Raw genomic sequence first — 16,754 nt, forward strand, 5'->3', positions numbered from 1 at the left:
AATAATAATAGCAGCAAGAAATCAAAACATCAAGTTTTTATAATTTTTAAATTCTATTGTAGAAGGACTACAACATGAGATAAAAATAAATTCACTAGAAATCTCACCTAAGATCCAGACCAGCTTCTTTCCAGAGTAAATCCATCAAGCGCAGCATTTGGAGTGTCAACATATCCTGCCGTAAATCTAAGGGGAAAGAACCCTGCTATGTTATAAGTGCTTTCCACTTTGGCTTAATAACATTTATTCAAGATTAGCTAATTCAACCAGAATTAACTGGCTGGAAAGAAACATTGACAAATAACTGCTCTGTTAATTTTTTTCCAGAATTTTAATGCTGACCATACTCAATATGCTAAATACTAGGTTTGTTGGTTAGCATGCTCCAGTAACTACTTCAGAAATTAAGTTTAAAAATATTTTTAGTTGTTTACCATGTGCAAGCTACTATACTACTTGTACGGGTGCTGTAATACTGCTATAATACAGTAATGCTGTGTTACAGCATCCATACAATTCACATTGCTAACTTTTCTTCTTCTTGTTTGTCTTTTGGGATGCAGAAGAAATTCTTAAGAATCACATAAGTAACTGTATGATGGGTTCACAAAACTGTAATAGTTGATTTTATTTATTATCATGTCCAAGGGTAATTTTTAAGTAAGAGGTGGTGAAAGTACAGACTTCCACATAATGACATTTCTACTATCAAGTGGGGTTAAATGTCTAGGAAATACTAAAACTTCTTTTAAAAATAGTTGTAAGCAGAGGAATGGATAAAGAAAATGTGGTAATATATACCATGGAATATTACTCAGCCATAAAAAGGGACGAAATAGTGCCATTTGCAGAGATGTGGATGGACCTAGAGATTGTTGTACAGAATGAAGTCAGAAAGAGAAAAACAAACATTGTATAATATTGCCTATATGTAGAATCTAGAAAAATGGTACACATGAACTTATTTGCAAAGCAGAAATAGAGTCACAGATGTAGAGAACAAACTTATGGTTACAAAGGGGGGAAGGTGGGGTGGGATGAATTGGGAGACTGGGATTGACATATATACACTATTATGTATAAAACAGATAACTAATGAGAACCTACTGTATACCACAGGGAACTCTACTCAGTGATGTGTGGTGACCTAACTGGGAAAGAATCTAAAAAAGAATGGATATGTGTATACGTATAACTGATTCACTTTGCTGTATACCAGAAACTAGCACTATAAAGCAACTATATTCAAAAAAAAAAAAAAAAGTTGTAAGCATATACTATGCTAAACACATATACTTATGTTATCCCACTTAATTCCATTTAATAAACCCAACACAGAGATGCTATAATCCTCATGGACAAGAAGATCCTGAAGCTCAATGAATTTTATGTGATTTGCCTGAAATCACAAAACTAACAAGTGGTAGCAGTCATGACTGCCTTCTGGTTGGTGTGATTACTTCACAGGCATTTCCTTTATGAAGTATGGGTAAGATATTTTAATTAAAACACAAAACTATGAAACAGGATGTATGAATATATTATTGAAAATATTCTCTTGCATTTCAGAAGCTTTTTACCAAAGGAGTAGACAGCTTTGTATTTTGTAGGAAAAAAGGAAGGCTTGTTAGAACAACGTATGTAAGTAAGCTGTAGAAATCATTCTCCAAAGCGAAAAAAAAAAAAAGGGGATTTATGACATGCCAAATTCAAATTTATGACCACTGATAGCTACCTCTTGGCTGCCATCTGTTTGTTATACATTTACACATCACCTTTCAGATAAAGCAAATGGACAGCAAATGAAAAATACTAAGGAATCTGGCACTGTAAAAACCTCCGTACATACCATCACCATTTTTAAAAATCACTCCAACTGAATCCTCACCAAACACCTTGTTGTTGTACACCAGCCACAAAGGCTTCATTTTGGAATCCATGTATTTACACTTTTCAATACTGAAAGGAAGAAAGGGGAAAATTAGCCCACTTCAATTTAAAGATACGGCAAGACTGTAACGTTGCCATGATATACTAGGCTTGGGAAAACCCCTCACCTGTTCCAGGTATACAGAAGTCAGAACGAGAACATTTCCTCTTGGCAGAAAAGCAACCGCAATGCTAGCCTTGGCTGGCATGTAGTGACGCCAGGTGAGCTGGACTGAAAACCCAGATTTGCCCTTCTCATGGCTACATTTAAAATTCCTCCTTTCCTTCCCTTATTCTTCCTTAACTTTATGTTATTATACATAAACAATAAAAATCAGAATGTAACACTGGATTGTAACTCCATTCTTGATTTCTTAAAGAGGGATCAATTTTGCATACTGATATACTGAACATAATTATCACTTTCCCATTATTACTTTTGTAGGAAAAGTAAAAATGAGAAATAATTTTCTAAATTCATTCAAAAATCTCATTTTGAAATAGGAAAGTTTAATTAGTAAATAATCTATGATGGCTGCCAACATTTTGCTTACATAGGATTTTCAACTCTTAGAAACCAGTAATATAGAAAGCAAATTTAGTTACATACAATTGAAAGGAAATGAACTTGCATTAACTTTCACTAATCCCACAGGTAAATTTAGCTAGAAGGCATATGTCCTATTAACACAAGAATAACTTTTGAGAACTTTAACATTTTCCTTTTTTAATTATATTCCACTTACTGAGGGTAACAGCTGTCCCTACTGCTCCCCTAAGGCAGTCACTCAGAAATCCCTTCTGCATTGCTATTTAATGGGAGATTCACTAAGCACAGTACAGAAGGTCACTTACTAGAGTTCTGAGAGGATAACACATGGGTTCAGAGGTGATTGCAGGTCAGAGAGGGCTTCCCGATAAGCATTCTGTTTTAAACAAGTGTGCATTGCTTCTTTCCCTTTGGCTCTATTTAGCTTCATTGCATTCAGTTTGATTAAACTATTTAAAGTTTTTAATTTATTGAGTGCTTCAACCTGAAAAATAAGTTTCCCCACCACCAAAATTCATTTATGTTAAAAATAATATCATGTGATAATATTAATCAATACCATTCCCTCACCACCCTCCTCCCCACAATACACAGGCAGGACAACCAGCTAACGTAAAAACAGTGCTTGCTTTATGACAAGAATATTAGATACAACGAAAAAAATTAATTGTTACCTCTTGTTACTTAAAGCACCATTTTTCAAATGTTCTTGAACCTTTTCTTAAATAAAATCTTATAAATTAGAGAAAAGTAAAGAGACATAGATTATAGGTAAGAAGATAAGTATGAAACCTTACTCAGAACTCTGCAACTAACTGAGTAATAGAATTTGAAATACAATTAATCTGAACCACTGTAATTGGGCAACTCCATAGTACGAAAGGAAAATCTATGTACAAGTAACCCTGGGGTTGACATTCAACCTTACTACCTTTGTCATCACTCTTCTATAACATCTTCTCAGTATATTCTCTTTCCACTAAGAGTATAAAGTAAATTTTTGTGCAATAAAATAGATATGAATATAGACAACAGTAGCTATTGTTCAAGTCTAAATTAACTGGTTTTTATAATGAGGTAACTCTGGCTATCAAAACTTATGCAAAAAAAAATCATGCAAGTAGTACAAGGGGAATCAACAATGGCCAACTGGATCAAAACCATGTGTTTGGGACTTCCCTGGTGGCGCAGTGGTTAAGAATCCGCCTGCCAATGCAGGGGAAACGGGTTCGAGCCCTGGTCCGGGAAGATCCCACATGACGTGGAGCAACTAAGCCCATGCGCCACAACTACTGAGCCTGGGCTCTAGAGCCCGCAAGACACAACTACTGAGCCTGTGTGCCACAACTACTGAAGCCCTCGCGCCTAGAGCCCCGTGCTCCACAACAAGAGAAGCCACCGCAATGAGAAGCCTGCGCACTACAACAAAGAGTAGCCCCCGCTCGCCACAGCTACAGAAAGCCCATATGCAGCAACGAAGACCTAGTGTAGCCATAAATAAATAAATAAATAAAACCATGTGTTTAAAAGTCAACTTTACTGGGCTTCCCTAGTAGTGCAGTGGTTAAGAATCTGCCTGCCAATGCAGGAGACACGGGTTCGAGCCCTGGTCTGGGAAGATCCCACATGCCATGGAGCAACTAAGCTCATGCGCCACAACTACTGAGCCTGTGCTCTAGAGCCTGAGAGTCACAACTACTGAAGCCCACACACCTAGAGCCCGTGCTCTGAAACAAGAAGCCACTGCAATGAGAAGCCCGCGCACCGCAACAAAGAGTAGTCCCAGCTCGCTGCAACTAGAGAAAGCCCGCACACAGCAACAAACACCCGACACAGCCAAAAATAATAAATAAATTTATTAAAAAAAAAACAAGGAGGGCTTCCCTGGTGGCGCAGTGGTTGAGAGTCCACCTGCCGACGCAGGGGACGGGGGTTCGTGCCCCGGTCCGGGAAGATCCCACATGCCGTGGAGCGGCTGGGCCCGTGAGCCATGGCCGCTGAGCCAGCGCGTCCGGAGCCTGTGCTCCTCAACGGGAGAGGCCACAACAGTGAGAGGCCCGCGTACCACAAAAAAAAAAAAAAAAAAAAAAAAAACAAGGAAAGAGAAGTCAACTTTATTGTTTAGTAACTCAAGGTCTTTCCATGTAATATTATGTCAAATTCTGTAAGACCCAGCCTCAGCCAGGTATAAAACATAAAAAGGAGTATTTTATTTTATCATTATGTCATTAAAACTGGAAACAACAAATGATAAAAACAGAATACATATATCAACATGTGAATTGTGTATAACAAGCATATAAAATATGTAGGCAAAAAAAATATGTAGGCACAAACATTATGAACACCATGGCTTGCATTTTGATGAACAGGAGATTTATTTTACACCATATTTTCATTTTTGAACTTTGCTTCTATGCAAGGAAACCACTAAGACTCTGTAGGGAGGTGAATTCGGCATGCAGTTTCTACAGACAGGCTGAGGGCTTGCTCACAGGAAACTGGGAAGGTTCTATGTAGCCTGGTGATAAAATTGAGATTGCTGAAGCTTGCCAAGTTAGCCATCTGTCAAAACCACAGACACCCCATTTCTCAACAATTTCAGGAGCTGTACAAACACTGGTGAAAAGGGAACTCGCTGAAAAATGGGCTATGCAAACAAGAACTTTTTAAAGTATTTCAAATTTGAATTTCTTCCATGTTTGTACAGTTGTGAATTTTCAGGGCCTAACCCTAATTATGTTGATATCCATTTCCTGGAACAGCGTTCGGAATACCCACATGGCCATAAGTCAAATACTTTAAGTGTTTCAACACCTTGTCACACTATAGGTTTACAGTGATAACAAGAACTCCCATATAAAGGGTACAATCTTCCCCTGGCTATTCATCAGTCAAGAAAAGAGTAAGAATAATGTGATCATATGTCATATGTCATATGACATATGACATAATATGACACAATATGTCATATGTTTGCTGGTATAAATGTCAAACTGAGGTTCCCAGAGAACCAAAAAAACGTCCAGTGTTGTCTGCTCATATGAATGAGGCCAAAGAAGTAGGGACCTCATCAAGTGGGGTCTTAATAGACTTTGTTAAAATTTGGATTTTATTCTCTATGCAATGAATATTACTGCAGGGATTTTAAAAAGGGAATACATTTTAAAAAGATCATTTTATCTGCTGGGTAGAGGATAAAGGTACGTGTGTGTGTGTCTGTGTGTGTGTGTGCACACATGCGTGCGTGCAGAAGAATGGAAACAAGAGGCACAATTTAGGAGGTTAATGAAGACATCCAGGTAAGAAAGGATGGTGGGTTGGACAAGGATGGTAGGCATGAACACAAGAGAAATTGATAGGTATGAGATATCTTTAAAAGGACTATAAAATTAAGGGGACTAATAGTATCTGACTATAAAATTAACGGGACTAATAGTATCTATCTCATATTCTTGTGAAGAATAAATGGCCCACAATAAGCGGTGAATAAATGTTAGCTATTATTACCATCATTAAAGGGCTTTCCAAAAAGGAGGGATCAGATGCAGTTATTTTAACATGAATAAAAAACTGTAAATATTTTTTTACATCTTTATTGGAGTATAATTGCTTTACAATGGTGTGTTAGTTTCTGCTTTAAAACAAAGTGAATCAGTTATACATATACATATGTTCCCATATCTCTTCCCTCGTGAGTCTCCCTCCCTCCCACCCTCCCTATCCCATCCCACCAGGCGGTCACAAAGCACCGAGCTGATCTCCCTGTGCTATGCAGCTGATTCCCACTAGCTATCTACCTTACGTTTGGTAGTGTATATACGTCCATGCCTCTCTCTCGCTTTGTCACAGCTTACCCTTCCCCCTCCCCATATCCTCAAGTCCATGCTCTAGTAGGTCTGTGTCTTTATTCCTGTCTTACCCCTAGGTCCATCATGACATTTTTTTTCTTAAATTCCATATATATGTGTTAGCATACGGTATTTGTCTTTCTCTTTCTGACTTACTTCACTCTGTATGACAGACTCTAGGTCCATCCACCTCATTACAAATAGCTCAATTTCATTTCTTTTTATGGCTGAGTAATATTCCATTGTATACATGTGCCACATCTTCTTTATCCATTCATCCAATGATGGACACTTAGGTTGTTTCCATGTCCTGGGTATTGTAAATAGAGCTGCAATGAACATTTTGGTACATGACTCTTTTTGAATCATGGTTTTCTCAGGGTATATGCCCAGTAGTGGGATTGCTGGGTCATATAGTAGTTATATTTGTAGTTGTTTAAGGAACCTCCATACTGTTTGCCATAGTGGCTGTATCAATTTACATTCCCACCAACAGTGCAAGAGTGCTCCCTTTTCTCCACACCCTCTCCAGCATTTATTGTTTCTAGATTTTTTGATGATGGCCATTCTGACTGGTGTGAGATGATACCTCAGTGTAGTTTTGATTTGCATTTCTCTAATGATTAATGATGTTGAGCATTCTTTCATGTGTTTGTTGGCAGTCTGTGTATCTTCTTTGGAGAAATGTCTATTTAGGTCTTCTGCCCATTTTTGGATGGGGTTGTTTGTTTTTTTGTTATTGAGCTGCATGAGCTGCTTGTAAATTTTGGAGATTAATCCTTTGTCAGTTGCTTCATTTGCAAATATTTTCTCCCATTCTGAGGGTTGTCTTTTGGTCTGCTTTATGGTTTCCTTTGCTGTGCAAAAGCTTTGAAGTTTCATTAGGTCCCATTTATTTTTGTTTTTATTTCCATTTCTCTAGGAGGTGGGTCAAAAAGGGTCTTGCTGTGATTTATGTCATAGAGTGTTCTGCCTATGTTTTCCTCTAAGAGTTTGATAGTTTCTGGCCTTACATTTAGGTCTTTAATCCATTTTGAGCTTATTTTTGTGTATGGTGTAAGGGAGTGATCTAATCTCATACTTTTCCCTGTACCTGTCCAGTTTTCCCAGCACCACTTATTGAAGAGGCTGTCCTTTCTCCACTGTACATTCCTGCCTCCTTTATCAAAGATAAGGTGACCATATGTACGTGGGTTTATCTCTGGGCTTTCTATCCTGTTCCATTGATCTATGTTTCTGTTTTTGTGCCAGTACCATACTGTCTTGATTACTGTAGCTTTGTAGTATAGTCTGAAGTCAGGGAGCCTGATTCCTCCAGCTCCGTTTTTCGTTCTCAAGATTGCTTTGGCTATTCGGGGTCTTTTCTGTTTCCATACAAATTGTGAAATTTTTTTGTTCTAGTTCTGTGGAAAATGCTAGTGCTACTTTGATATGGATTGCATTGAATCGGTAGATTGCTTTGGGTAGTAGAGTCATTTTCACAATGTTGATTCTTCCAATCTAAGAACATGGTATATCTCTCCATCTATTTGTATCACCTTTAATTTCCTTCATCAGTGTCTTATAATTTTCTGCATACAGGTCTTTTGTCTCCTTAGGTAGGTCTATTCCTAGATATTTTATTCTTTTTGTTGCAGTAGTAAATGGGAGTGTTTTCTTGATTTCACTTTCAGATTTTTCATCATAAGTGTATAGGAATGCCAGAGATTTCTGTGCATTAATTTTATATCCTGCTACTTTACCAAATTCATTGATTAGCTCTAGTATTTTTCTGGTAGCATCTTTAGGATTCTCTATGTATAGTATCATGTCATCTGCAAACAGTGACAGCTTTACTTCTTCTTTTCCGATTTGGATTCCTTTTATTTCCTCTTCTTCTCTGATTGCTGTGGCTAAAACTTCCAAAACTATGTTGAATAAGAGTGGTGAGAGTGGGCAACCTTGTCTTGTTCCTGATCTTAGAGGAAATGCTTTGTTTTTCACCACTGAGGACGATGTTGGCTGTGGGTTTGTCATATATGGCCTTTATTATGTTGAGGAAAGTTCCCTCTATGCCTACTTTCTGCAGAGTTTTTATCATAAATGGGTGTTGAATTCTGTCAAAAGCTTTCTCTCCATCTATTGAGATGATCATATGGTTTTTCTCCTTTGCTTTGTTAATATGGTTTATCACATTGATTGATTTGCATATATTGAAGAATCCTTGCATTCCTGGGATGAACTCCACTTGATCATGGTGTATGATCCTTTTAATGTGTTGTTGGATTCTGTTTGCTAGTATTTTGTTGAGGATTTTTGCATCTATGTTCATCAGTGATATTGGCCTGTACTTTTCTTTCTTTGTGACATCCTTGTCTGGTTTTGGTATCAAGGTGATGGTGGCCTTGTAGAATGAGTTTGGGAGTGTTCCTCCCTCTGCTATATTTTGGAAGAGTTTGAGAAGGATGGGTGTTAGCTCTTCTCTAAATGTTTGATAGAATTCACCTGTGAAGCTATCTGGTCCTGGGCTTTTGTTTGTTGGAAGATTTTTAATCACAGTTTCCATTTCAGTGCTTGTGATTGGTCTGTTCATATTTTCTGTTTCTTCCTGATTAAGTCTTGGCAGGTTGTGCATTTCTAAGAATTTGTCCATTTCTTCCAGGTTGTCCATTTTACTGGCATAGAGTTGCTTGTAGTAATCTCTCATGACCTTTTGTATTTCTGTAGTGTCAGTTGTTACTTCTCCCTTTTCATTTCTAATTCTATTGATTTTAGTCTTCTCCCTTTTTTTCTTGATGAGTCTGGCTAATGGTTTATCAATTTTGTTTATCTTCTCAAAGAACCAGCTTTTAGTTTTATTGATCTTTGCTATTGTTTCCTTCATTTCTTTTTCATTTATTTCTGATCTGATCTTTATGATTTCCTTCCTTCTGCTAACTTTGGGTTTTTTTTGTTCTTCTTTCTGTAATTGATTTAGGTGCAAGGTTAAGTTGTTTATTTGAGATGCTTCCTGTTTCTTAAGGTAGGATTGTATTGCTATAAACTTCCCTCTTAGAACTGCTTTTGCTGCATCCCATAGGTTTTGGGTCGTCGTGTCTCCATTGTCATTTGTTTCTAGGTATTTTTTGATTTCCTCTTTGATTTCTTCAGTGATCACTTCGTTATTAAGTAGTGTATTGTTTAGCCTCCATGTGTTTGTATTTTTTACAGATTTCTTCCTGTAATTGACACCTAGCCTCATAGTTTTGTGGTTGGAAAAGATACTTGATACAATTTTAATTTTCTTAAATTTACCAAGGCTTGATCTGTGACCCAAGATATGATCTATCCTGGAGAATGTTCCATGAGCACTTGAGAAAAATGTGTATTCTGTTGAAAAACCGTAAATATTAAAATCATCTATGAAAACCTACGGTAGTTCCTCTGGCAATGCAAATGAGTTAAAAAACTGTAGTGGGGGCTTCCCTGGTGGTGCAGTGGTTGAGAGTCCACCTGCCGATGCAGCGGACACAGGTTTGTGCCCTGGTCCAGGAGGATCCCACATGCCGTGGAGCGGCTGGGCCCGTGAGCCATGGCCGCTGAGCCTGCGCGTCCAGAGCCCGTGCTCCGCAACGGGAGAGGCCACAACAGTGAGAGGCCTGCATACTGCAAAAAAAAAAAAAGGTGTAGTGGCACTGGAAATTATAATACTACAGAGAGCTGATATAAAATTAGGGTGTGATACCACAGAGGCATAGGAATGAACAGCAGGTTAGGAGTGGTGAAACAAATGGCCTTCAAATGAGATAGAGAAGTTAGAAAAGGTAAAAAGTAGGGGAGTCTTTGCCACAAGGAAAAAACAATGTAGTACCGAAAAGTAAAGTCTGGGAGAGAATATTTAATACTACAGAAAATTTCAGTTAGGTGGACTGAATATACTGATTTCAGTTTATATCAGCTAGATGAAACTCCCCTGCTAATACTTACAGCTTACATACTGTAATACTTACAGTCACATACAGCTTATGGTCTACATTTACACCATGACAATAATAAACACCTCACTTCTCTTACATGTATTCATAGGCTTAGACACACTAAAAAGTTAATAAATCCCCCAATACTTTCATCAACGCTGAATGATGCCTGTGAACTCTCCTATATCAACCAGACTGAAACTGACTTTCCCCTGGCTTTCCCAGAGGGACCCATGGCCTTTTACCATAGCAACTGCACACTGGGGGAAAGGAAATAATCAGAACTTTCAGGGACTTCTGGACACTGGTTCTGAATTGACACTAATTCAAAGAGATCCAAAACATCAGAGGTCCACCAAAGTAGGGGCTTATGGAGGCCAAGTTAACAATGGAGTTTTAGCACAAATCTGTTCCACGGTGGGCCCAGTGGATCCCAAACCCATCCTGTGGTTATTTCTCTAGTTCTGGAATGCATAGCTGAAATAGATATCCTCAGGAGCTGGCAGAATCCCTATGTTGTTTCCCTGACCCGTGGAGTGAGAGCTATTACGATGGGAAAGGCCAGGTGGAAGTTATTACAACTGTCTCTTCCCAAAAAAACAGTAAAAACATTCCTGGAGCAACTGTACAGATTAGTATTATCATCAAGGACTTGAAAGATGCAAGGTGGTGATTCCCATCACATCCTCATTCATCTTGCCTATTTGGCCTGTGCAAAAGATAGATGACTCTTAGAGAATTACAGTGGATTGTTACAGCATTAACCAGGTGGTATACCAGATGTAGTTTCACTGCATAAACACACCCCCTGATACGTGGTATGCAACAACTGATCTGACAAGTGCTTTTTTTCTCCATATGTGTCAATATGGACCCCCATAAGTAATTTGCTTAAGTTAGCAAGGCCAACAATACACTTTCATTGTCCTGACTCAGGGGTACATCAATTCTCCAGCTCTATGTAATAGTTTAGCTTGCTGGAACCTTAATCGACTTTCCTTTCAATAAGATATCATGCTGATCCATTACAGTGATAACATTATGCTGACTGAACCTAGTAAGTAACATGTAGCAACTACTCTAGACTTAAAGAAATTTGTATGTTAGAAGGTGGGAAATAAATCCGACAAAAATGTGAGGCCTTCAATCTCAGTGCATCTTCTAGGGTTAAAGTGGTATGGAGCATGTCAAGATATCCCTTCTAAGGTGAAGAATAATTTATTTGCTTACAACCAAAAATAAGGCACAACACCTAGTGGGCCTCTTTGGATTTTGGAGGCAACATATTCCTCATGCACTCTGGCCTGTTTACTGAGTGACCCAGCACCTCAAAAGGTGCCGGTTTGTTTTTTTTGGTTTTTTTTTTTTTTTTTTTGCGGTATGTGGGCCTCTCACTGTTGTGGCCTCTCCCATTGCGGAGCACAGGCTCCAGACGCGCAGGCTCAGCGGCCATTGCTCATGGGCCTAGCCGCTCCACAGCAATGTGGGATCTTCCCGGACCTGGGCATGAACCTGTGTCCCCTGCATCGGCAGGCGGACTCTCAACCACTGCGCCACCAGGGAAGCCCGAGGTGCTGGTTTTGAGTGAGGCCCAGAACAAGAGAATGCTCTGCAGCAGGCCCAAACTGCCATACAAGTTGTGGCCACATGATCCAGCAGATCTAATGGTGCTAGATCTGTCAGTGACATATAGGGATGCTATTTGGAGCCTTTGGCAGGCTCCTATAGGTGAATCACAGCACAGGTCCTTAGGATTTGGGGGAAAAACAAAATCTACCATGCCCTACTGATAACTACTCTCCTTTTGAGAACTAGCTCTTAGCTTGCTTCTGGGTTTTAGTAGAGACAACGCTTAGCCACTGGCCATGAAGTAACCATGCAACCTGAGCTGCCTGTCATGAACCAGGTGTTATCTGACCCACCACACATAAAGATGGGCAAGCACAGTGGCACTCCATCATCAAGTGAACGTGGTTATATACGAAACTGGGCCCAATCGGGTCCTGAAGGCACAAGTGACATGAAGAAGTGGCCCAAATGTCCGTGGTTTCTCACTCCTGTTATACTACCTTCTCTATTCCTATCCTGTAGCATGGCCTCATGGGGAGTTCCTTATGATCAGCTGACACAGGAAGAGAAGACTTAACCATGGTTTACAGATTATTGGATTACAATAGGTAGGCACCATACAAAAGTGGACAACTGTGGTACTAGAGCCCCCTTCTGGAACATTCCTGAAGGACAGTGGTGAAGGGAAATACTCCCAGTGTGAAGAACTTCAGAAAGTGCACCTGGTTGTTCACTTTGCTTGGAAGGAGAAATGGCCATATGTGCAATTATATACCAATTCACGAGCTGTGACCAACACTTAGCTGATGGTCAGAGACTTAGAAGGAACATGATTGGAAAACTAGTGACAAGGAAATTTAAGGAAGAGGTATGTGATAGACCTCTCTGAATGGGCAAAAAAATAAAAGATATTTTTGTCCCACTGTATGCTCACCAAAGTTTAACCTTGGAAGATTTTTATAATTAAGTGGATAGGATGACCCATTCCATGTATACCAGCCAGCCTTTCCTCAGCCAACCCGGTCACCATCCAATGGAGAACAGTGGCAGGGATGGAGGTTATGTATGTGCTCAGCAACATGAACCTCCACTCACCAAAGCCCACCTGCTACGGCCACTGCTGAGTGCCTGATGTGCCAGCACCAGAGATCAACACTGAGCGTGCAATATGGCACCATTTCCTGGGGGTGATCAGCCAGCTATGGAACGACAGGTTGATAACATGGGACTGCTTCCCTTCTGGAAAGGGCAGTGTCTTCTTCTTACTGGAACAAACACTCTGGATATGAATTTGCCTACAATGTTTCTGCCAAAACTACCATCCATGGACTTATAAAACACCTTAGCCACCATCATGGCATTCCACATAGCATTGCTTCTGAACAAGGAACTCATTTCACAGCAAATAAAGTACAGCAATGGGCTCATGCTCATAGAATTCACTAGTCTTACCATGTTCCCTACCATTTAGAAGTAGCTGCCTTGATAAAACAGTGGAATGGCCTTTTGAAGACAATTACAGTGCTGGCTAGATGTGAATACCTTGCAGGGCTGGGGCAAGGTTCTGTAGAAGGCTGTATATGCTCTGAATCAGCATCCAATATATGATGCTGTTTCTCCAATAGCCAGGATTCACAGGTCCATGAAGGTGTGAAAATGGAAGTAGTACCCTCTCACTATTACCCCTAATGACCCACTAACAAAATTTTTGCCTCCTGTTCCTGAGATCTGTTGGCACAGAGGTCTTAGTTTCAGAGAGAAGAATGATTCTACTGGGAGACACAACGATTCCATTGAACTGGATGGTAAGACTCCTGCCCAGCCATTTTGGGCTCCTCATGCTTCTGGATCAACAGGCAAAGAAGTACATTATGGTGCTGGCTAGAATGATTGATCCTGACTGCAAAGCAGAAATTAGGGAAGAGTATGTCTAGAATATAGGTGATCTCTTAGTATTACCATGTCCAGTGATTAAGATCAATGGGAAATTACAAGTCAATCCAGGTAGGACTACTAATGGCCTAGACTCTTCAAGAATGAAGCTTTAGGTCATCCCAGCATGCAAAGAACACAACCAACTGAGGTGCTTGCCGAAGACAAAGGGAATACAGGATGGGTTAGAAGATGGTAGTGATAAATACCAGATATAACCACGTGATCAGTTACAGAAATGAGGACTGTCATGAATATCTTATTTTGTTATGAATATGGGTGTATGCACACATATATACACACATATATAACAAATATCTTTGTTTCCTTCTCACTCTTATTCCCTTAACATGTAACATAAGATACATTAACTTTATATCATTACTTAAATCTTAATACTTAAGTATTATTAATTTTACAACATACTATTTAATTTACAGGGAATTAAGGAGAAGAACAAACGCCACTCAAGGAGATTATCTCCTCCTCTGAGAAAGAAGTTAATGAGTAATTGGTGGTACTCAGCCTCGTTGTATCATGTTAGGTGGAATTTTGACCTTGTTATTGGCTTTATTTAGAGATTAAGTAAGGGTTTAAGGAGCTACATATGGATGCCAAGTTGACCTGTGATGGCTAATTTTACATATCAACTTGACTGGGCCACAGAGTGTTCAGATATTTGGACCAACATTATTCTAGGTGTTTCTGGATGAGATTAATATTTGAATAGGTAGACTGAATATAACTGATTGCCCTCCCTTATGTGGGTGGGCCTCATCCAAACATGTGAATAGAACAAAAGGCAGGCCCTCCTGCAAGAAAGAAGGAATTCCACCTGCCTGACTGCCTAGAGCTGGGACATTGTTCTTTTCCTGCCTTCAGACTTGAACTGAAACAATGGCTCTTCTTGGGTGTCAAGTCTGTCTGCTTTCAGACTGGTACTCATATACTGTTGGCTCTCCAGGTTCTCAGGCCTTCAGACTCAAGGCTGGAACTACACCAGCTCTCCTGGATTTCCAGCTTGCTTGACTGCAGATCTTGGGACTTCTTGGCCTCCATAATCACATGAGCCAATTCTTTATAATAAGTCTCAATCTCACCCACCTGCCCCCTTCACTCTTTCTCTATATAGACACAAACACAATTGTCTCTCTGTAGAGTACTGACTACCACACTCTCCAACTAGCTAACCAGATCATCAAAACCCACAAGTGTCACCTGCACTGTGACCTCTTGCCTAATGCCCTAAGCTAGAATATGTGCCTCTTTTTTCTGCTACCATACATAATACTCCCATTAATAACACTGCCATCATAATATCACTAATTTGTGTACCTACTCTGTGGAATATAAAATCCTTGATGACAGCAACATAGCTAATATGACTTCACATCACCAACAGCAATACAAACCCTAGCATGTAGCAGGTTCTGAGTAAATATATATTAAACCATTTTTTAAAATCTTCTTGAGTTATGTTAGATAATATTCAATTTAGGAAAAACTATTGCTAGAGAACAAGAGCATATCGTTGCTATCTGTCAATGAAGGATTCCAGCATGAAGAAGCTAATACAGGGCTGCTTTACCTGACGGCAGAAATGCTCTCATCTCATCCTTCAGGGGACCAAGAAGACAGCAACAAATCAAGCTTGGGCCAAGGTTATGTTTCTCATTTGCAAGAAAGCTCTTTAAAAACCATTACTATTTGTAATTACTTAGAGGTATAAGTCAGGATTATCTCCAAAATAAAATACACAAATAACTGGATACTGAGACAACTGTCAACAATAACGCCTGATGAAATTCTGTGTTCAATAAAACAGCATCATGATTCTGTTTAATGGCTTATGTTTTATTTTAGCTTCAAAAATACATTTATACTGATAAAATGACATTGTTGTCTATTTTGTAAAATGGGTCTATCTTTGAGTTTTGATTTTAAAAAGAGAGGTTTTGCTTAAAAGGTTTGAAAACTCCCGGTATAATAAAAAGAGATTTAGCTTTATAGTTGGACAGAGAGCTAAGTCTGAAACTTACTCTTTTACTTAATAGTTGTGGGTTTTTAGGCAAGTTACTTAATCTCTTGGAGAGATTGTTTTTTCACCTTGTCAAGTCCAGACAGTAACAGTAAATACTGTGGCACATTATTAGGAGAGTAAAATAGCATACTTTAAACACTTAGTATACTTCCTGGCATACAGTAAGCATTTAATATCTGACCTATTAGTATCACTAATAACTCATCACCTGAAATGATTAGAAAATGAAGGCCTAGGAAGAAAATGAGGGAATGTGGGAGAGCATCACAATTTCAGGCATGTATATATAGTTTGAAAAAGCAGGGACTTCCCTGGTGGTGCAGTCATTAAGAATCCGCCTGCCAATGCAGGGGACACCGGTTCGAGCCCTGGTCGGGGAAGATCCCACATGCCGCGGAGCAGCAACTAAGTCTGGCCGCCACAACTACTGAGCCTGCGCTCTAGAGCCCGTGAGCCACAACTACTGAAGCCCGCGTGCCTAGGGCCCGTGCTCCACAACAAGAGAAGCCACCACAATGGGAAGCCTGAGCACCGCAACAAAGAGTAGCCCCACTCACCGCAACTAGAGAAAATCCGTGTGCAGCAACCAAGAACCAACACAGCCAAAAATAAATAAATAAATGTTTAAAAAAAAAAAAAGAAAAAGCAGCTTGAGGATTCTGAATTCTAGAAGCTGTAACACCTACAAAACTTAGGTGTCAAAATATCTCAGCTTAAAACAAATGGCAGAGTGTATGAATCATAAATACTATACTAACTGGAAAGAGTAACTCAGGGGTATGGAAAAACAGCGTCTAAAGATTTCATAATCTTTGTTACCATCAAATCCATTGTTAAGCACGTCTAAATAGGTATTTCCTACTAAAATTTAAGGCATGGTGTTAATACTACAAGGAATTCTAATTTTTCAGATAGCATTCAATTAATAATATTCTGCTGACTTGTTG

The 16,754-nt window shown here is 39.3% G+C and overlaps 1 protein-coding gene across 3 annotated transcripts in view; it reads right to left on the bottom strand.

Moving 5' to 3' along the window:
• PIK3CB (phosphatidylinositol-4,5-bisphosphate 3-kinase catalytic subunit beta) overlaps positions 1–16,754 on the bottom strand; it is a 194,645-nt gene that overhangs the window by 20,929 nt on the left and 156,962 nt on the right. For all 3 annotated transcript variants that reach the window (XM_065875713.1, XM_065875714.1, XM_065875715.1), the window contains 3 exons: positions 2,785–2,963; positions 1,850–1,959; positions 108–186 (listed from right to left, as the gene is read on the bottom strand). In XM_065875713.1, the coding sequence (XP_065731785.1) occupies positions 108–186; positions 1,850–1,959; positions 2,785–2,963 (368 nt within the window). The remainder of the gene's footprint in view (positions 1–107; positions 187–1,849; positions 1,960–2,784; positions 2,964–16,754) is intronic.

The sequence above is a fragment of the Phocoena phocoena genome, chromosome 4 (assembly GCF_963924675.1).
Source record: "Phocoena phocoena chromosome 4, mPhoPho1.1, whole genome shotgun sequence".
Classification (NCBI taxonomy): domain Eukaryota; kingdom Metazoa; phylum Chordata; class Mammalia; order Artiodactyla; family Phocoenidae; genus Phocoena; species Phocoena phocoena.